Source organism: Psammomys obesus, unplaced genomic scaffold, assembly GCF_907164565.1.
Source record: "Psammomys obesus unplaced genomic scaffold, mPsaObe1.curated_primary_1811, whole genome shotgun sequence".
Taxonomy (NCBI): domain Eukaryota; kingdom Metazoa; phylum Chordata; class Mammalia; order Rodentia; family Muridae; genus Psammomys; species Psammomys obesus.
Genome location: NW_026596158.1, coordinates 1,237,488 through 1,257,039, shown reverse-complemented (window position 1 = coordinate 1,257,039; position 19,552 = coordinate 1,237,488). Strand labels below are relative to the sequence as shown.

Genomic DNA, 19,552 nt, shown 5'->3' with positions numbered 1-19,552 from the left:
AACATCCGAGAAGCCGGGACAGTGACGTTTGCAGATACGCTATGCCAAATAGAAGAGCGGCAGTGGATCTGACAGACAGGTCATGGCACAGACAGAGCCACACGAGGACTCCGGGCAGGGGAGGGCCACACCCCAACTCAGATGCTCACAGGCGGGCACAGGGAGTCTTTTGTGGCTGTGTAGTTCGGGGGCAAAAGTGGCCACATAAAGAATAGGGCTGAGGAAGGAGAGGGCAACTGGCAGATCCCGGAACGCTCTGAAGGTGAAGCCTCAGGTAGGCTAACCCACTCGAGCTGGGAAACACTAAGGATAGTCCGAGGGTGGCTGGAGCCACTCAAGGTGCTGAGTAAAATCAACCAGGGGAGGAGCCCGTGTAGGGAGACGGGCCCAGGGATCAGCTTCCATGGATGTGACACTTTGGACAACACCTCTGGCCAGGGATCAGGATAAAATTGGCTCCATTTGAGGGTGATTGGAGAGTGATGGCCTTATCCTAGAGGAGAGGAGGCCTTGGCATCCTTTCAGCTTCCCCGGGGAGCCCCAAGCTCCAAGCATGAGCCCTGTGGGCAGTCACAGACCCCTGCTCAGATCCAGACCACTGTTCTCATTTATTGTGGGCCTTCTGCTCAGCACCGGAGGGAGAGGGTGGGACGGCCTTCTTCCTGCCACAGGCTGAGACATGCCGCAGGGTACAACCCTCCTGACAGTAAGGGTCACTGACAATAACTCAGTGGCAGGAGGAGAGGTAGCCCCGGGCGTCTGGAAGAGGAGGTGACAAGTACAAAGACATCAGGGCCAGCTCCAGGGTAAAGGGTCCCAGTGGCCCGGATCTCTAGAGCAGACAGTTGTCAGCTGGTGGCAGTCTGGCCGGGGAGCTTGGGCTTCTGGCTCTGGTTGGGGCCAATGTAGTGGAGAGGCACATGGGTGGAGGCTGTGATGCGGTCAGTGCCCAGGTAGGGCTGCAGAACGGCAGGGACGAGGACGGTACCATCCTGGGAACAGAGCACGCATCAGGATGCTACCCTTCCTCCAGCCAGCAAGTCCCAAACCCTCACCCTGCTCCTCTTTTTGGTACTGCCAATTCAACCCACAGTCTTCCCCATGCCAGGCAAACTCTTAACCACTATGCTGTACCCCAGCCCCTCACTGGGGGATTCTAGGCAGGGGCTCTACCACTGAGCCACACCCCCTCACTGGGGGATTCTAGGCAGGGGCTCTACCACTGAGCCACACCCCAGCCCCTCACTGGGGGATTCTAGACAGATCTACCACTGAGCCACACCCCCAATCCTGTTTGTTTTTAACTTGAGTTAGGTTTTTATTATTAAGTTGCCCAGGCAGGCCTTGAACATGCAGTCCTCCTGTCAACCTGAGATTTCAAGTTTGGGGGAGTCTCTCACCTTTTGCTGGTTGCTTTCTAGGAGGGCAATGAGGACTCGGGGAACAGCGCAAGCAGTAGCATTTACCTGGAAGAAGGGTGTGCTCAGGGCCAGGCTCTGACCTCATCCTGGCCCTGGAAGAGAGGCCCAATGCGGCCGCAGATGGGCGGCAGTGGGGGAGGGGGAGGGGGGCCTGAAGTGCGGGCCTCACCGTGTGTGCGAACTGCAGCTCCCCAGTGTCAGCTTCACACATGATGTACAGCCGGCGGCTCTGGAAGTCCGTGCAGTTGGAGGCGCTGCTGACCTGGAGCCGGAGCGAGTGACAGGCGTCTTAGAGAACAGGCCAGTTCTCGAGTGTCTTGCCCCATGTCCCCACTAGGCCGGGGCCTGTACCTCTCCATAGCTGCGTCGGCCAGGCATCCAGGCCTCAATGTCGAACTTGCGATAAGCAGGAAGGCCTAGTTCCTGGGTAGGCATGTCCAGCACCCTGAGGCCAGGGTAAAAAACAGGGTAGAAGTCACTGGGCAAAGGTGTAGAATTTAAGGAGGTCAAGTGGAGGCAGCCAAAAGCACGGAAAGTGGTGCCAGAGGAGACAGAGAAGGCTGACGGTGCGAAGGAAGGAAAGTGTGCCGAGGTCTACGGCTACTCACACGACCATTCTTGTGGTCTGGAACAGTAAGGACCTCCAGCTTTGGCGCTCTAACTGGCTTTTTCCTTTTCTATGTTTTTTGAGGTAAGGTCTCGTGTACCCCAGGCTGCCCTAGAATGCACTATGTAGCTGAGGACGGCTTTGAACAGGGTCCAGACCACATGTCCTAGGATTGTAGGTGTGCACCTCTAGGCCCCGTGTTTGTGCGTGCTCACTAATTCTGCTAGAAAGGCCTGGCAGCGAGCTCGAGGGATCTGCCTCTCTGCCTACCGGCACTGTGGTAGAGATGCATGCTATCACCCCAGCTTCTGGGGATTAGAACTGTGGGGGCTGGGATTAGAACTGAGGCCCTCCTGCTTGCAAGCACTTTCTCAGCTTGTTTGCTGTTTCCTGTGAAATGGGGTCTCATGCTGTCCTGGCTCAATCCTCCCCCCTCAGCCTTCCAAGTGCTCGGATTCTAAGTGTGAGCTTAGAATTCTGTTTCGGATTCTGGTTTGTTTAGTTATTTTGAAACATGGTTGCACTCCATAGCTCATAGGCTGGTTTTGAACTCATGAAATCCTGGCACAGCTGCTGGTGTTGAGATTACAGGTGTGCAACATACCACCTGCTAGCATACTCTTGGGTTTTGTTTGTTTGTTTTGCAGAGAGCCAGCCGGAGGAAAGGCAGTTTTCCTCAGCCCTCTCTCTGGAAAGCTGTGTGCGCTAAAGGACAAGTAGGCCCTGTGATACAGGGTGCCGCCCTTCCCCACCCTGCTTCAACCTGGAGACAATGAGGCCTCTTGGACCCCTGGGGTGGGGAGCTGCCTCAGGGGTCCAGGGAACAGCTTTACTGGCATGCTTTTCACACTCCTATAAGCCAGATAATGCAGAGACTATACAGCTGCCTCTTTTCTCCTAGGTGGCAGGTGGCAGGCCAGCCCAGTCAGCCCCCCTCCCTCAACCCCCACCAGCCCCGCCCTGCTCCGCACCGGAAGTGCAAGCCCAGCTCCGTCAAGATCTCCACCTGCAGGGACACGAACTCATCCAGCAGCTTCGAGCTGTGCTCCAGCCCAGGGGCTGTCACCCCAAACATCTCCACCTGGGACAGGGCATGGCATTGAGTCAGGGGGTCCCGTCTGGGGGTGACTGTGCACAGCCAGGCCTGTGCCGCTCACCTTAGTGAAGTGATGGACTCGGAACAGGCCCCAGGGCTCTTTCCCCTTGTGCGTCTCTGCCCGATAGCAGGTGCTGGCGCAGACCATCCTAGGAGGAGCACGGGAGGCTGGGTCAGGGAGGGCAGTGTCACCAATGGCGTCTGGGGTTAAAGGAACGGGGCATCACCTGACCGGCAGGTCCTGGAGAGCCACAGAGTGGTCCATGAAGTATCCTGGGGGGAGAAAGAGGCAGGATGGCGTTAGCCAGGGTTGCCATCAACCCACAGGAAGTCGTAGGAGACTCAGAGTACCCCGAGGAGGCAACAGCCGACACAACTGTGTTAGCACCGGGGTTGTTGTCTGGTCCTTGCCCAGCAACGTCCTGTCCCCCACCCCTGCCCCGGGGACCACCCAGGCCGCCACTCACCTGCCAGCCCCACCTCTGCTGTCCCAGCCAGGTTGAGGTCTTCAAATCGGGAGGGGTCAATATTGTAAATCTGGGATGGATCGGCATTTGGTGTCATTCCACAGCCTTCCTGGGGGAAGGGTGGGGGTCAGGTAATCTCAGCCCCTCCACTCTGCGCTTGCCACCCAGCTGTTCCTTTAGAAGCATCGGGAACTGCTTCCTCTCCCCCACATTAAGGCCAACTTCCACGACCCAGCCCAGGGACAGGCTCCTCGGGGTGAGAAGGGCCCGTTACTCTGCTCTCACTCACAAACACGGCTCCTCGAAGAAGGTCTGGAACTGTCATGGGGGTGAAGCCCTGCGGGAGGAGACACATAAACCTAACAGCAGGCCCAAGGAGGGAGACGGTCGCTGCCCTGCCATTCCAAACGGCCTGCCCGACAGCAAAGGACACCAGTGAGGCCTGAGCCCAGGACCCTGTCAGTGCACCCTGGTTTCCTCGAAGTTTATCCAGAGGGCTGCTGGAGGTGCCAACGAGAAGCACAGATCTAACATGGCCCTTCCCTGCTTGAAGCCTCCCACGGGGCTCCCCAGAGCCGCCCCCCCCCAAATCTGTTTGGCGAATGCCTTTAATCCCAGAACCTAGGAGGAGGCAGAGATAGGCAGATCTCTGGGTTTGAGGCCAGCCTGGTCTATACAGGGAGCTCCAGGCTACCAGCTAAAATCACATAGTGAGAGCTTGTCTCAAAAAAAAAGGCCTGTTAGCCCTTCACCATGGCCAGTAACTCATGCTGTCAGCCTGTGGGCGCCCTGCCTCAGCGGACAAGGCTCCCCAAATGCCTCCATCGTTGCAATGCCCCAAGCTCCGAGCCCTTGGATTATTACCTCAAGCCTCAATTTTCCCATCTCAAAAGGGGGCGTAACAATAGCCCCCACCTAGCACAGAAGACATAGGAATTAATGTGCTGATAATACACAGGGAAACTGAGAACTGTGGCATACTGCCCTAGTGCTTTTTTTTTTTTTTTTTTTTTGAGACAGTTTCACTGTTGCCCAAGTCAGCCTTGAAGGTTTGATCCTCCTGCCTCAGCCTCTCCAGTGCCAATAAAGTGTGTGCTCCCATCTCTCTGTGTGCAGGGCAAGTGCTGTACCAGTTAACTGAGCCACACTCCCAGTCCCCTCGTACACCCTTTATCCCGTTAAGCTTGGTACCATGCCACCCTGTCCAAGCCGTCCTCAAGTAGGCCATACCCTGCTGACAAGCTTGCTGAGGGTAAAGTTGACCAGGCCGTGCTGCAAGAGGGCCCCAGCCCCACGCAGGTAATAGGACCGGTGGCCAGACACATGAGACAGGCGCCTAGAGACAGACAGGCAGACAGACAGACCAGCAGTGTCTATGGGTGGGGAAAGGACTCGAGTACCCAGGGGGCAGAGGCCCAGATGCCAGGCGGGCCTGGCATCAAATATTCATGCTGGGTGAGCCCATCCCTGGCATCCCACCTTGTACCCTGAGGCTGCAGGGCAGAAGCTGGCTGCCAGCTGTTAGTGTGGGGTGATGGGGTAACGGGTGGGGTGAGACCCAGGGAGGGATGGGGGGGCGGCGGGCACTCACTTCTGCCGGATGATGTCAAGTTTCTCGCCAATTTTCATGTGGTCTTTGGGTCGGAAGGAGAAAACTGGAGGTAGGTGAAAAGAAATGGGTTAAGAAAGGAAGAAAGATGAGTGGGCGAGCAGGGAGGATCATGGGAAAAGGGAAGGGGGGTAAGAGAAGCAGGGAGAAAGAGAGAAGGAGGTGAGGGGAGGGAAGAAAGAAAAGGAAATGGATGAGTGAGATGGGGGAGAGAGATCAGACAGAGAGAGAGACATGCAGCAGGGCTAGGAAGAGAAGCCCCAGAGAACAGGGACCCACGCGAAGCCAGGAAGAGAACGAGAGACAGCAGACACGCTGCACCCATGCCAGGATAGGCTGCCAGTAGTGGCAAGGAGACCCAGGCTCAGCTCACATCTGGTGGGCTGCTCCGGCGGAGGCCCCGGCACCTCCCGCGCCCACCCAGCCTGAGATCAGACACTGGATCTGGGCGCCCGCCGGGGTGTGACTCACCTGGCTTGTCCCCCACCACGCGGAGCACCCTCGCCTGGCTCTCATCCCCAATGGGCTACAGGAAGAGGAGCGTGTCAGGGGGAAGGAGGCAGCCCCGGGCACCGTCTCCCTCCCAGCAGGAATGGCCTTTACCGTGTCTGGGTGGGTCTCGTTGGGCAGCTTCAGGGCCTGCAGGTAGAACTGTTCTTCTAGCTGGGTCTCTCTGTGGTACAAGGGTATGAGCTGCATCCGTATGTCCCGGCCACGGGCCCGCAGCTCCTGATAGTGAGGGTCCTGAACAGGGCAAAGGGTATCAGCCCTGGGAGAGCCAGGGATCCCTCAAGTGGCCCGATTCATCCAACTCATCCTTGTTGGCCCCATGTAAGTTCATGTAAACGAGGCTTAGGTCTGGCCAACTGGAACCTTCCCTTGCTTTGACTGTGAGGAGCCAGGAGCCAGGCTTGAGGACTGTAGAGGGAAGCATCAGGAGGGTGTGCTGGGCTCTGCCTTCCTCTGCCAGGGGAAGGAAGCTGTGCTCAGAAGAAACCTCGGAGTAGAGCCAGGAGCTGGCTCCAGTTGTGCCTGGAGTCAGTTATATTTTCACAAATCGACAGGCTGTTCTTGTTTTTAATAATAAAATTTTTTTAATTGTGTGCCGTGTGTGCATGGCGGAGAGCAAATCTGGGTCCTCTGCAAGTACAGTCCACTGGCCCGAGCCACCTCTGTCCCCAGCGGAAGCTGTTCTTAGCCCACCTCCTAATCCTGCCTGAATCATGGTGTCTCACACAGTGGAAGAGCTGTGACCAACACAGCACCCTCCCTGCCCTCCCCATCCAGGGCGCAGACACCGGGGCCCTGAGTACCTTTTCAAGTTCGTCGCTATCTTCGTTTGCCTGGTGGAGAAGAGGAGAGGGGGGAGGCGATTACATAATGAACTTGGGGGTTCAGAGTAGAGTCAGGAGAGGACCACGACATTTGAACCTCCCACTGCGCTTCAGTTTCTCTGCTGGTAAAGCACGAGGCGGCAGCATAGCAGGAGTGACACCCAGTGGTGAGTTAACTGTCCCTGCTCCTTGTTTTGTGTATTGTCTTGAGACAGGGTTTGTCTGTGTGGCCGTGGCTGCCTTGGACTCCCTTGAACTCGCAGAGATCCCCCTGCCTCTGCCTCCCTGAGTGCTGGGACTAAAGGTGTGTGCCACCACTGCCCGGCTCTCTCCATAGCTGTGGTGGTTTTAATGAGAACGGCCACAGTAGGCTCCGGTAGTTTCATGGTTAGTCACCAGGGGATGAACTGTGTGAAAGGATCACGATGTGTGGCTTTGTTGGAGGACCTATGTCACTGGGCTCGGGCTCTGAGGCATCGAAAGCACACACCGGGCCTGGTGTCTTGCTCCCTGCCTGCTGCCTGAGGAGCACAATGTAAAGCTCTCAGCGAATGCTTCCCACCACGAGGACAGCGTCCAACCCTCTGAAAGCCTAAGTCCCCAGTTAAACACGCGACGGCCACAGCATCTCTTCACAGCAATGCAACAATGGCCAGGACGCGAGCTAAGGATGGTTCCGACTCTTGATCCCCGGAATCTACCTGCCACGTGCTGCGATCACAGCTGTGGGCCATCACCCCCTTGGGGATTTCTACTAAGGCCACCTGTGGGGGCGCTAACCCTGTGGAGCTTTGTAAATGCTGGATTCTGACTCTAGATGGCTGCTGCAACTGAAGGGCTGCAAGAAAATCTGGCAACATTAAGGGTTTCTGAATGTACGATGACGGAAATTAGCTGCAAACCAAACATGCAACAGATAGGAGGTGGTTTTGGCAAAAAGGAGCTGGCGAGGGGGGAAAGGTTGAGAAGCTCAGGCTCTCTCTTCCCCACAGACCTGATTTCCAGTTTGTCGCTCTTCGCAGCCTTCAGTTCCGGACCAACTATGTACATGATTCAAGCCCCTTTAGTTGGGTTTCTCATTACTCCTTGCCACCTCCAGGCTGCCCTGGCCCACGCGGGACCCATGCCCCATGCTCACCAGCAGAGCTCGGACTGCATCTGCCACAGCCGCCTTCTGTGCCTCCAAGTCCCGGATCTGCTCCCGAAGCTGCTGCAGCTCCTGCCACATGGAGATCTGCGGGAGGATGCCACACGAGGGAGGTGAGGTTCCCACTGCTCTGGAGCCTCCTCTACCGCCTGCAGGCGAGGGGCAGTCTCTCTTCTCATCAGCACCCGGACACCCAGAAGTCCAGGCGGGCACATGGCCGCCCTGAATCAATGCGTTTCCCAGCTCACTTTGCAGCTGCTTCTGTTGTCTTGATCATGACCGAGAGACAAGCGTGCAAGAGTGACTCTGCTTTGTTCTTCTTTCTTGGTTTTATGAGCCTGTGTATCTATGTATAGTTCAGGGTAGTCTTGAACTCATAACCATCCCGCCCTACTCTGAGTGCTGAGACTATAGAAGCACCAGCCTGCCTGCCTAAATCATCTCTTTAAAGGTGACTAAGCTTTCTTTTCTCTTTCTTGTTTCTTTTGTGTGTGGCCACAGCATGGAAGTCAGCAGACAGCGTCCGGGGCTCGGTTCTCTCCTCCCACTGTGCTGAACGTGTTGTCGGCTCAGCGCTAAGTACCTTTACCTGCTGAGCCTTTATGTAGCCCTGGCTAGCCCGGAACTTGGTATGTAGACCAGGCTGGCCTCAAACTCACAGAGATCTGCTTACCTCCTTCAGAGTACTGAGATTAAAAGCTTGCACGGCCATGCCCAGATTTTTTTTAAAGTTTTTTTTATTAATCATTTATATTAATTTCTCCTGTTTGTGCTTGTATGAGGGTCAGGAATTGTTTTTCTCCTCTCACCTGGGAACTGAACTCAGGATATCAGGCACGGCAACAAAGTGCCCTTTCTGACTGGGCCACCTGACCCACAAAAACTTCAATGAAGCTAAAGTATACACGATTTGGAGAGGAATGTCCCCCACAGCTTCTGGCTGGTGATGTTTGGGGAGGTTTAGGAGGCGTGGCCTTGCTGGAGGGGGTCTTTCAGAGTTTAAAACCTCCCCCTACATCTAGTTTGCTCTCAGCTTCAGGCTTGTGGTTTAGATGTGAGCGCCCTGCTCTGCCACCCGCGCTCACTCTGTCCCTGCCAAGCCCAAGTAAATCCTTCCATGAGTTGGTTTGATCATGGTGTATAATCACAGCGACAGGACAGTGGCTGATACAGAAGGGCTCAAACCTGAGTTGGGAAGTCATCTATTCCATTCAGAACTCCCCGTCCCACACACGGCTACCCTCAATTTTAGTTTTCTATAAGATAGAATTTATGTAAGCGGCAATGGTTTTATTATTCGCACAGTCTCAACATCTGGATCACAAACGCTCCTTAAATATCTGTTCAGCAGGTACCCATCCGTCCAGCCCTATTTATCAGCTTGCTATTTATAGCGGGGTTCAGAGCTCTGTCCCCAAGGGTCCCTTTCCCGATCTGCTTTACATCTTACTCCTCGTTTTTCTCTGTGGCCTTAGGGTGAGCCTGGCATGAAGTTTGAGCACAGAAGACAGTGGTATCTAAGTCCAGGGGTACGGCAGATACCAAGTGTCCAGTTACGCAAGGCATGCAAAAGGGCGTGCGGGTCACGGAAGGCATCCGTGAGGTTCCGCAGGGCCTTGGTTCTCAGGGGACCCCTGGCACCTAAGTGGCTGTCATGCACAAGACGCTGCCTAACTTGGGAAGGGACCCAAATCCCGGTCCTTCTTCCCGCTGCTGGAAGGCACCTGGCCAACCCAGGTCTGCAGAGCAGCCCGCTCCCGCCGCCCGCGCAGGCACACTCACGACCGCGTGCAGGTCGGCCGGCCGCAGCCTCCCCTTGCGGAGCTCCAGGGAGCGCGCGGCTGCCTCTGGGCATGCGCACATCGACTCCACGTCCAGGTGAGGGAGCACGCCGTAGCCCTCGCGCGCGCGGTCGTACAGGAGGTTCCGAGGCCGCTTCTCCGCGGCGAGCTCTGTCCCTGGGCTCTGGCTGCACAGGTAGCGCCCTCGGGACCGGAGGCCCTGGCGAGCCAGAAGAGGCCGCCAGAGCCGTGCAATAGGCGCAGCCATCTTGGACCAGAAACAAGAAGTCCCTCACCAGGCACGAGCCAATCAGAGGCTTCAGAGACGCGTCCAATGAGGAAGCCTGAACGCGGGTGGAGCCTGTCACTGTCCAATCGGCATCCTCATCCCGCCTCCTCAGTGACGTAGAGAGAAGTAGCCAATCACGTCGGAGAATCCATCCCCGGAAGGGGCTGGAGCTGGGCTTTAGCGCGGCTACGACCCTGCTAGGTCGTGAGGTGGGTGCAGTTATCCGTCGTCCGAACGTCTCTCTCCTCGGTTTCCCCTTCCAGTATCCGGGCGAGGGCGACTGGAGCCTCGGGGGCCAGCCCGGAGTGAGGCTGGGTTTGCGGGGTCCCTCTGTTGACGCCGTAGAGGGTGATGGTCAGCGTTTTAGAGGGAACCCCGAAGGCTGCGGGAGCGGGACGCTCCCAGGCTCCTCTCTGAGCATCTTCTCTCCTGATACAGGGAGGCACCAGGCGGCGAGATGTCCTGGGCCGGCCTTCTGCGTGGCCTCGCCACGTCCCTCCGTCGTGGTAAGTGAGCGTGGTTCACAGGGACGAGGCCGGATGTGGGCTACCTCCCTGGGGCGTGTGTGCTTTGGCCCGCACTCGGATGGCCTCGGCTTTAAACACGGTGCCCTTTGCTCGCTTTGGAGGCGGGGTTTCACTGTAGCCCAGGCTAGCCTCCACTTCACTTTGTAGACAGGCTAGCTTTGAACTCCGGGATCACCCGCTTCGACCTCCCAAGTTCTGGTATTACAGGCGTTTTCCCACCACGCCCCCCGGCTCAAGGGTCAGAAGCTCCTGTGTCAGGCGTAGCCATGGCTCCTCCACATGGTGGGATCCCGGAGACTGTATTGAGTAATGATATTCAGTCATGGTTTGTATACGTACACTCAAATGTTCACGCAACTGTCACACCAGCAAAGGTTCGTTTCTCAGCGCGTCTTCCTGGTTAGGTGTCTTTCTATTTTCAGCCAGTATTTATTGATGGCCTCCTACGGATGTGCCAGCCAATGGAGGGGAACTGGTCTATGTTCTCAGACATCATCCAGACATCAGGTGTTGTGCACAGTGACCTGAGGGAGGTGTTGGGTGTTTCATTCACCCTGGGATATACCGTCCAAGCTGGTCTACATAGAGTTTCAGTACAGGCAGAGCTACATGGTGAGACCCCAAAAGAGTTTTGTTTATATAGGTGATTTTTCTTTATACGTTTGTGTCTTCAAGTTCCCTGGAACTGGAGTTACAGACTGGGGTGAGCTGTCCCCTGGGTGCTAGAAATCAGGTCTGGGTCCTCTGCAAGAGCAGTCAGTGCTCCTACCCACAAAGCTGCCTCTGCAGCCCCAGTCTCACGGAGGTGCCTTGAAAGCATCTCCTCCAGGATTTCCACCTGCCTCTCCTTGTCTTACACTGCAGCCACCATGGCCTGCATTTTGTTTGTTTTGAAGGCACCGAGGCTGGAGCAGTTTGAACAGGGAACCCGTGGGGAGTAGAAGTCCTGGCAGGTTGGGTAGGGAGTAGGGTCTTTGAGAAGGCTTGGCCTTGCCAGCGTGTCAGCTTACGTAAAATGGTTAAAATGTGTAAGAGCATGATTATGTAATTATGGGTGTAATAAAGGTGAGCTTTTGTTATTCCTAAATACTTATGTATATGAGTGTCTTGTCTGCGTGAATGTGAAGCCAGAAGAGGGCATCAGGTCCCTAGAACTGTAAAGATGGTTGCCAGCCTCTATGTCGTGCTGAGAATTGAACCTGGGTCATCTGTAAGCACGACCAGTGCTTTCAACCATTGAGGCGTCTTTCCAGCCCCTGTACAAATGTTTTGCCCACATGTATGTAAGTGACATGCATATGTCAGATCTGTGAGCCACCATCATCCCTGCAAGAGCACCAAATGCTTGCAACCACTGAGCTGGCTGTCCATCCCCATTAAATACCTGTAGACATAAGCAGACATGACCTTGTAATAGAAAATGGATACCAGATAGCCCCTGTTGTGTCTCTCTAGGCCTTGCCCCAGCTCCCCAGCTGTGGGCCACCCGTTCCATGGCCACCCTGAACCAGATGCACCGCCTAGGCCGCCGGAAGTACTCCCCTAAGTCTCTGGGCCCCACAGAGGGGCGGCCCCAGCTGAAGGGCGTGGTGTTACAGACATTCATCAGAAAGCCAAAGAAGCCCAACTCCGCCAACCGCAAGTGCTGCCGAGTGCGCCTCAGCACTGGCCGAGAAGCCGTGTGCTTCATCCCAGGGGAAGGCCACACCCTGCAGGAGCACCACGTGGTCCTTGTGGAGGGCGGCCGCACCCAGGACCTGCCGGGGGTCAAGCTCAAAGTTGTGAGGGGTAAGCATGACTGCGGCCATGTGCAAAAGAAGAAGTGACCGTGGTTCACAGCTGCCAGTTGCTGGACCCGTGGGAACCAGTCCTTCCTGCTCCAGGGGCGGCTAGTGCCGGGCTCATCAAGAGTTCTGGAGGTGCGCTGAAGGAAGCACCCTGCTGCACCCCGCTGCCCGCTCCTGTGGCTTCCGTGTTCGGTGTCACAGGTTGGACCTCATGCTGGGATGGGGTGTTGTAATAAACCTGCAGGTCGTGATGTCACCATCTTGCAGTGTCTGTCCCCGAGCGTGGTGGCAAATGCCAGTCTGTGCGCCTTAGTTCCCCCTTCTAGAAAACAGCCCACCGACAGGGACTGTTCTAGACGCTGAGGATTATTAAGTATGCTTAGGTATGTGTGTGTGTGTGTGTGCGTGTGTGCGTGTGAATGCACGTGCATACAGGTGCCTTGGAGGCCGGAGGTTTTGCACTCCCCAGGAGCTGGAGTTACACGCTGTTGTGAGCTGCCTGATGGGGGTGTTGGAAAGCAAACTTGGACCTTCTCTAACAGCAGCTTATGCTCCTAACCTGTGAGCCGCCTGCCAGCCCCTTTAGCGCCAGTTTTATTGGGCAGATTTGTCAGAGGTGCCCTGCTGGTTGAGGTTGCAGCCCTTGCCTGGACCTGAGAGCCATGATGAGCCCTGTGCTAAAGGCAGAACTCCCTTCCTCGGCAGGGTCCCCTGCTCTCTGCCTGACTTCATCTGAGAGTGCCTTCACGCACAGGCTCCCCACTTGATATATGGCCTCTGACACAGCCCGTTAGCTCTCCCCTCCCGCTCCTATATGGTAATTAGGTACTGAAATTCTGCTCTTAGGATAGGAGCACGCTGTATAATGCAAATCAAGCACCCTTGAAGAGCCTAGTTCCAACCAATTATATGCACCTGTCTTTGGAGGGCCCCTCCCACTCCCGTAGGGGTATATAACCTTTGTTCTCTGGAATTAAAGTTGAACTAGCCATCGGCCGTTCCGGGATGTGTGATCCCTGTATGGCTTTCTGGTCTCCTGCCCCTCCTGACTTGTGGCCTTCTGGGAGGCAGCCCCCAGGCAGGAGGAGAACGAACAGTTTGGGGGGGGTTAGGGTAGGCGGTAGGGGAGCCCCCCCCCCATAGCCTGCCTGGGGCCAGGTGTCTTACAGGAGGGTAGACTGCAGGAGGAAGCAGGATGTTAACTTGGCAAGAGGTAAGGGGTCTCGGAGGAGCTGATGAGAAACGGTGCCAGCCTGGCAGAGGTGAGGTGCTGCAGGGCCGTAGAGACAGACGTCATCCCAGGGTGGATAGCAGCAGGTACCCACAGCTGGACCTGAGGCTCCTCAGAACATCAGGGTTTCCTTGGAAGCCTGTGTTGGTTTCAAGAACACATGTCCTAGTGACCCCTGTTCCCTGCTAGCAAGCAACCCATCCCAAAAATGTACAGATGAGGGTCAGTGCCCAGGCCTGGAGCCATGGCCAGGGAGCGCCAGCAAGCCTGGTGACCGGAATTTGGTCCCCTGGTGAAAGGACAGAACCTGCTCCTGCAATTGGGCTTGGCCTTCCCATGTGCTGGGGCATGCTTGTCTATGCCAGTGGTTCTCAACCTGTGGGTCACAAAAACATGTTCATATCATGATTTGTAACAACAAAATTACAGTTACGAAGGAGCAATGAAAGAATTTTATGGTTGGGATCACCACGTGAGGAACTTGTGTTAGGAAGGTTGGGCTTGAGAGAAGGAAGCTGTAGACAGCTGGTTAGGTCACAGCAGGAGACCTAACTGAAGCAGGTGTGAAGAGGAGCCCCACAGACACCCGTCGGCTGGGCACTGCAAAGCCGCCTCTGATTTTAACACCACCCGGAAGAAGGCAATGGGTCCTGGGAGTCTGATCAGATCCTGCTCAGCTGGGACGGACGGATCCTGCCCTGTGCGCTGGAGTGGGCCACAAGGGCACCATTGTGTCCTGCCCAGGAACTTCTACACTGTTCAAAAGACACATACTGGATGCCAAAGTCAGCGAAAACATGAGACCTGTGGGAAGGAGAGTGACAGGGTGAGTGAGGCTGGTGGTCCTCTTCCTCCATCCTAGCAGGTTCCCTGAGCACCCGGATGCCACCCGGCCACACCCTGGGTGGCGGGGCACAGCAGTGAGATCATCGGTGAAGGAGGGGCGCCAGATGCGGAAGGCTGAGGGCAGTGGGACTCCCAGGAGGGAGGCAGGTCAGGGAGAATGAACAATGGAAATGCTGGTGGAGGTGATACTGGAGGAGACCAGAAGGATCGGGAGGGAGCCCTGTGAGGCTCTGGAGAAAGTGTTGCAGGTGGTGAGCAATCAGGGCAAAGACTGGGGTAATGGGGGCAGGGAGGGAGGGAGACCCTGTGGGCTTTGTGGGACACTGAGCTTCAAGACGTTGGCAGCCTCCCCCAATTTTATCTTCATTCGTTGTTGATTGAGAGAGGTTCTATGTAGCCCTGGCTGGCTTTAGACTTGGAGATCCACCTGCCTCTGCCTCTTAAGTGCTGGCATTAAAGGCTTGCTCCACCACATATTTTGAGACAGGGTTTTAGGTAGCACAGGCTAGCCTTGAACTCACTAACTGAGGAAGACCTTGAAGTCCTGATCCTCCTGCCTCGGTCTCCTAAGTGCTGTGATTTGAAATGTGCATCCTCAGGCCTGGCTCCTGCCAGTCACACTTGATGTGCATCAACTCCTCAACTCGAGGATAGTAACCGGGCAAGGACTTGGGTTCACATATTACAGCATCTTTAACAGTACCTTGAACGTAGTACGTGCTCAATAAATGCTGCACGGCTGGGCTGTTGCTCCAGTGGAATGGGTTAGTTAACCAGCGAGGCTCTTGGAGCAGAGTCTAGATGTAATGTAAGGACACAGGCCCTACCAATGACACCAGAAGCCCAGGTGACTGTTGGGCAGACACCTTGGAGCGGGCCAGGGCTGAGTGGGCAGCCGGTCTCAGTCCATTGAAGGCCTGGGTTGGGTGAGGCAGAGAACTTCACCCAGTAGGCGGACGCAAAGCCTGTAGATGCAGCCGCTGTTCTCACAGGGGGCCCCAGCTGTGGTCCCTGCCACCAAGCAAGCTCTCTTGAGTTGGGAGGAGGGAGGCTGAGAGCTGTGGGAACCTAAATCAGGGGGCGGAGTCAAGGCTAGGGAAAGGGCCTGGAGGACAATACTGCTAATACTGCTACTTCGGGGCGTGGAACTACCCCCATGAAGGAGCCATGCCCAGGCAGGGACGAGTTGACCTGAAGGAGCCAGAGCCCAAGAGAAGAGCAAATGCTTTCCAGGCAGGACTTCGGCCCCATCACCCTCCGTGAGGGTCAGTTCTTAGGCCAGTGCTGCCAACTGGCTGGAACTTGTGACCATCCACAGGTTTGAGGTCGTCACTGAATGGGCTGATCACGAGACCTGCCTGCTTGGGAAGGGGGGGGGAGGAACGCAGGAAGAGGCTCTTGGGACTCAGTAGGCTCCTCTCCCTCGCTCTGCTGCTCTGAGAACCTCCCCAAAAAGGGAGATTAAAGGCCTGTGCCTCCATTCCCAGCCCAGTACTTATTAGACATTAGCTATCCTCTGTGCTTTAGTTTCTCCGTGTAAACTGAAGAAAAACACCCATGTTGTCAGTCTTGACAGATTGTAGCAGTAGGGGCATGGCTCAGTGGAAGAGAGCTTTGCCTGGAGACCTGGATTTCAGCACCACAAAGACCACCACCACCAAGAACAAAACAGTGACAGTGAGATGTGGTGTGGTAGCGCGCACTTGGAATCCCAGCATGCCGGAGGTCGGGTTCAGGCTCCAGAAGTTAGGGAGACGGCTCAGCCGGTAAAATGCCTGCCTTGCACGAAAACCTGAATTTCATCCCCAGTATCACCTAAAAAGCCCAGAGTGCCAGCCCGGGGATCTGACCTCTCCACGTATACACAATCTGAACAATGTTTAAAATATTCGTTTGAAGGAAGGAGGGAGGGAAGGGGAGAGTGAAAGTGGGGCGCAGCCTGATGGGTGGCTCCCCATCTTTGGACCCTCCCTCTAGGCATCAGGGGCCACTCATTCAAAAGGAGCCCCCTGCAGAATACAGCTGGGCTGAGCAGACAGCATTGCCCCCACCCCGACCCCCGCTTTGCCCTGCCCATCAGCTCCTCCCCGGGACATTTCAGCCTGGTGGCCTCTCACTGGTCTCGCCTTCCACGTTTCTGTGCTCCCCGCCCCAGCGACCCAGTCACCAGCTCCCTTCTACTGTCAGTTTTCTTAGCCGCACTAGCTCCTAAGCCCCCTCGGTCCCACCTTTCCTCGCCTCCAGCCTTCGGCCCTGCCCCACCCACGCGCTCAGGTGGCGCAATGTTTATGCAAGCTCCGCCTTCCGCCCGTGCCCAATCCGCTTCGTCTTAGCCCCTAGGCCACGCCTCCCAAGCAGGCTTCCCGCCCCCTAGCGGCCCCTCGGCCCCGCCCCCTGACTGGCTCTCCTAGGCTTTACGTCCAGTCCTCCAGACGTTAGACTCCGCCCCCAGGGTGGGCCCCGCCCCCTCCGCTCCCGCGCCCCGCGGCAGTTAGAGACGAGGGTGCGGCGTTCCCCGGGCCGCAGGCCAGAGCCACGCGCCGAGCTTCCGGCGTGTGCCGCCGCCGGCGACCTCTGGGTGTGGACGGATTGGCGGGTCAGCCTCCCAGAGTCGCCGACAGGACTCAGGAAGGCCGGGTGCAGACAAGGAAATAGAGCAACTCCGTCCCTCTGGGGCCAAAGACCCTGGAGGTAGAGGCAGGAGGATGGCCGTGAATTCGAGGCCAGCCTGTCCCAGAGCTCCAGCCGGGCGTGGCAGGCGGGTCTCTGTGAGTTCGAGGCCAGCCTAGTCTTACAAAGCGACTCCAGGCCAGCCACGACTACACAGAGAAACCCTGTCTCCAAAAACAAAGCAAAACAAAAAACCCGACAGAGCTCAATAAGGAAAGAGCCATTCTAGCCGGACCCCACCTCGTGCCATCCGCTTGGGCCTTGGAACTCGCTGTCTCTCCAGCAAATCCACTTTCTTCTGAACATCTCGCCCAGAATCCGGTTCTCCTTCCAAACCCGTAGCGTCCTTGCCCCTCCCAGCCGCATCCAGACCACCGACCCAGGCACACACGCAGGCAAAACACAGAAGACAAACAAATCTTTTCTTTTTTTTCTTAAGTACAAGTAGATACAAGTAAAAACAAAGGGTTGAGGTCCCTGTGGGCCTGGGTCCCTGAGAGAGTGGGCCTTCGGGGTAAAGCTTTTTCCTACTTTGCATAACGCTCAGGGTTGGAGCCTCAGGAAAGGCAGAGATGGAGAGGAAGAAAAGGAAGGGAGAGGGGGGAGACAAGGCTAAGCCAAGCAAAGCTCGGACCCTATCTGCAGCAGGAGCACCAGGCCTGGCTTTGAGGGTGCACATGGCCCCTCACTCCCACAGTCTGGAGGCCAGCTGTCCATCACTGGCTGAGAGCAGTGAACTGCCTGCCTGCTCCTCAGCCATGGCTGTGTGAGCGTGTGTGTGAGTGTGTGTGAGTGTGTGTGTGTGTATGAGTGTGTGTGAGTGTGTGTGTGTGTGTGTGAGTGTGTGTGTGTGTGTGAGTGTGTGTGTGTGTGTGTGTGTGTGAGTGTGTGGGTGGCGAAAAAAGGCTGTGTCGGCACTGCCTGCCTCACGGGTGGCTCTGCGACTCCGCTGCCCACAAGGCCTCTGGGACCGGGGAAGGGACGTCGCCCAGGGATTTTCCAGGAGGCGTTCTATAAACGTCTCTGTCTCTCTCTGGAGTCACGCACGCTCCTTCTCAAGAGGTCCAAGAGTGTTGCTCAGAGGTTAACAACTGGCTGGGGTGCGGGGTGGGCAGTTAGGTCTGTAGCCTTGGTGGCTGCCTGAGCTGGGACTCACACGCATCCACACTGCCCAGGTGAGGCCCCCATCTGCCTGGAAGGCGAGGCACATCCCCGCCCGAGTCCGATGCTGGTCTGCTGCTTCCTCCGAGGTCAGGGGGCTGAAGAGACAGCAGGGAGGCATGACGAGACAGGCCAGCTGTTCTAGCCCAGCTGTTTCGGCATTCCCAACATGGGTTCCAACGGAGAAGCCGTCGTCAGATGACCCGGCCTCCTGTCTGAGAGCAATGACCTGAGACCCCCGAGTGTGCCCAGAGCATTGAACGAAAACAAACTCGTTATTTTTGCAAGCAGCCATGTTTGTTCTTCCAGGACAAGACAAGGCAGCTGCATTCTCCCACTCTAAATCCAAGGGGTTTTGTTTCTTTTCTTTATTTTCTTTCTTTGTTTATTTTTTGAGACTCGGTTTCTCTGTGTGGCCTTGGCTGTCCTGGACTCGCTTTGTAGACCAGGCTGGCCTCAAACCCACGGAGATCCTCCTGCCTCTGCCTCCCGAGAGCTGGGACTCCAGGCGTACGCGCCGCTCTCTTCCTTCTTTCGGAGGAGCGAGTGTGGTCCTGTGTAGCCCTGGCTGACCTGGACCTTACTACATAAACCAGGCTGTGTTTGACCTTGCAGAATCTTCTGCCTCTGGGCCTCAGAGTTCTGGGGCTTGGCTTTTTAAAAGTTTTTTTAAAATAATAACATTAATGTCAATTCTCTTCTTCCACCTTGTGGACCTTGGGGGATCAAACTCAGGTTTTTCCCTCGAGTCACCAGGCGCCTTTACCCACGAGCCTTGTCCCCAGCCCTCTAGTGTTCCAGAATTCGATGGTAGCTTTTATTTCTTGCTGATGCTTTACAGGGTCTCACTCTAGCGCAAGCCGGGTTAGAATGTGCGCTGCTGCTGCTCCCCCTCAGCTAAGATCACAGCAGTGAGCTGCTGTAGAACCTGTCATTTATTGACTTGAGATTGGCCCTTTAATGAAGTCTTTTTTTTTTTTTTTTACGATGCCGCGATGCTGCGGGCTTCCAGTAGGGGGCGCCGGAGGAGCGTGGCAGGCGGCCGGTCTGTCCTCGCAGCTTTTGGGCGTCCTGTGGCCTGCAGGCTGCGGGGTCAGGATTCTCTAGCACCAGGCTTCCGCCAGCACCAGGCCCACAGCACCACCTCGCCCCGGACACTTCCCTGCATGCACCTGTGGCAAATTCCGTCCCAGCCCGGGGCTGCTGTCTTTTTATTGTTCTTTCTTTTATTTTTCTTTTCATTTCAAACTTCATGTTTTAACGTGTGTTTATCTGGCGCGTGTCGTGTGTGTGCACGCACGCACTTGTGCTACAGCACACGTATGGCAGGCAGAGGACAGTGTGCAGGAGTCAGTTCTTCCTTTCCACCCTGTGGTTTCTGAGGATGAATTCATTTAACCTGGTGGCAAGTGCCTCTGCCCCCGAGCTAGCTCAGCGGCCAATTTTGCTGTTTTTGAAACAGGGTTCAGGCGCCAAGGCTGGCCTTGAATTTATTGTTTATTTTATAATTTTATTTATTTATTATCTATCTATCTATCTATCTATCTATCTATCTATCTATCTATCTATCTATCTATCT

General features: G+C 55.9%; 2 protein-coding genes across 4 annotated transcripts; one reads left to right on the top strand and one right to left on the bottom strand.

Moving 5' to 3' along the window:
- Positions 1-589: 589 nt before the first annotated feature.
- On the bottom strand, positions 590-9,861 carry Sars2 (seryl-tRNA synthetase 2, mitochondrial). The gene is made up of 16 exons (XM_055594775.1): positions 9,464-9,861; positions 7,673-7,768; positions 6,514-6,543; positions 5,804-5,944; positions 5,672-5,726; positions 5,183-5,246; positions 4,822-4,927; positions 3,881-3,928; positions 3,592-3,700; positions 3,352-3,397; positions 3,186-3,273; positions 3,000-3,109; positions 1,773-1,866; positions 1,591-1,683; positions 1,401-1,466; positions 590-992 (listed from the first exon to the last, which is right to left on the bottom strand). The coding sequence occupies exons 1-16, from the start codon at positions 9,728-9,730 to the stop codon at positions 849-851; spliced, it is 1,557 nt and encodes a 518-aa protein (XP_055450750.1). The 5' UTR covers positions 9,731-9,861; the 3' UTR covers positions 590-848.
- Positions 9,862-9,905: 44 nt separating this feature from the next.
- Positions 9,906-12,321, top strand: Mrps12 (mitochondrial ribosomal protein S12). 3 transcript variants are annotated; one of them, XM_055594815.1, is made up of 3 exons: positions 9,906-9,960; positions 10,190-10,257; positions 11,734-12,321. In XM_055594815.1, exons 2-3 carry the CDS (start codon positions 10,209-10,211, stop codon positions 12,102-12,104), a joined length of 420 nt encoding a protein of 139 aa, XP_055450790.1. In that variant the 5' UTR covers positions 9,906-9,960; positions 10,190-10,208; the 3' UTR covers positions 12,105-12,321. The 3 variants fall into 3 exon arrangements, with proteins under 3 accessions (XP_055450790.1, XP_055450792.1, XP_055450791.1); XM_055594817.1 differs by lacking the exon at positions 9,906-9,960 and adding an exon at positions 9,971-10,105; XM_055594816.1 differs by lacking the exon at positions 9,906-9,960 and having other exon boundaries at positions 9,971-10,257.
- The last annotated feature ends 7,231 nt before the right edge of the window (positions 12,322-19,552 follow it).

Coding starts and splice junctions, on each gene's coding strand:
- Sars2 (XM_055594775.1), bottom strand. CDS start 9,730: ATGGCTGCGCCTATTGCACGGCTCTGGCGGCCTCTTCTGGCTCGCCAG. Junction 5,247..5,671: donor CGTGGTGGGGGACAAGCCAG/GTGAGTCACACC, acceptor ACCTACCTCCAG/TTTTCTCCTTCCGACCCAAA. Junction 3,110..3,185: donor GAGTCCATCACTTCACTAAG/GTGAGCGGCACA, acceptor GCCCTGTCCCAG/GTGGAGATGTTTGGGGTGAC.
- Mrps12 (XM_055594815.1), top strand. CDS start 10,209: ATGTCCTGGGCCGGCCTTCTGCGTGGCCTCGCCACGTCCCTCCGTCGT. Junction 10,258..11,733: donor CGCCACGTCCCTCCGTCGTG/GTAAGTGAGCGT, acceptor GTGTCTCTCTAG/GCCTTGCCCCAGCTCCCCAG.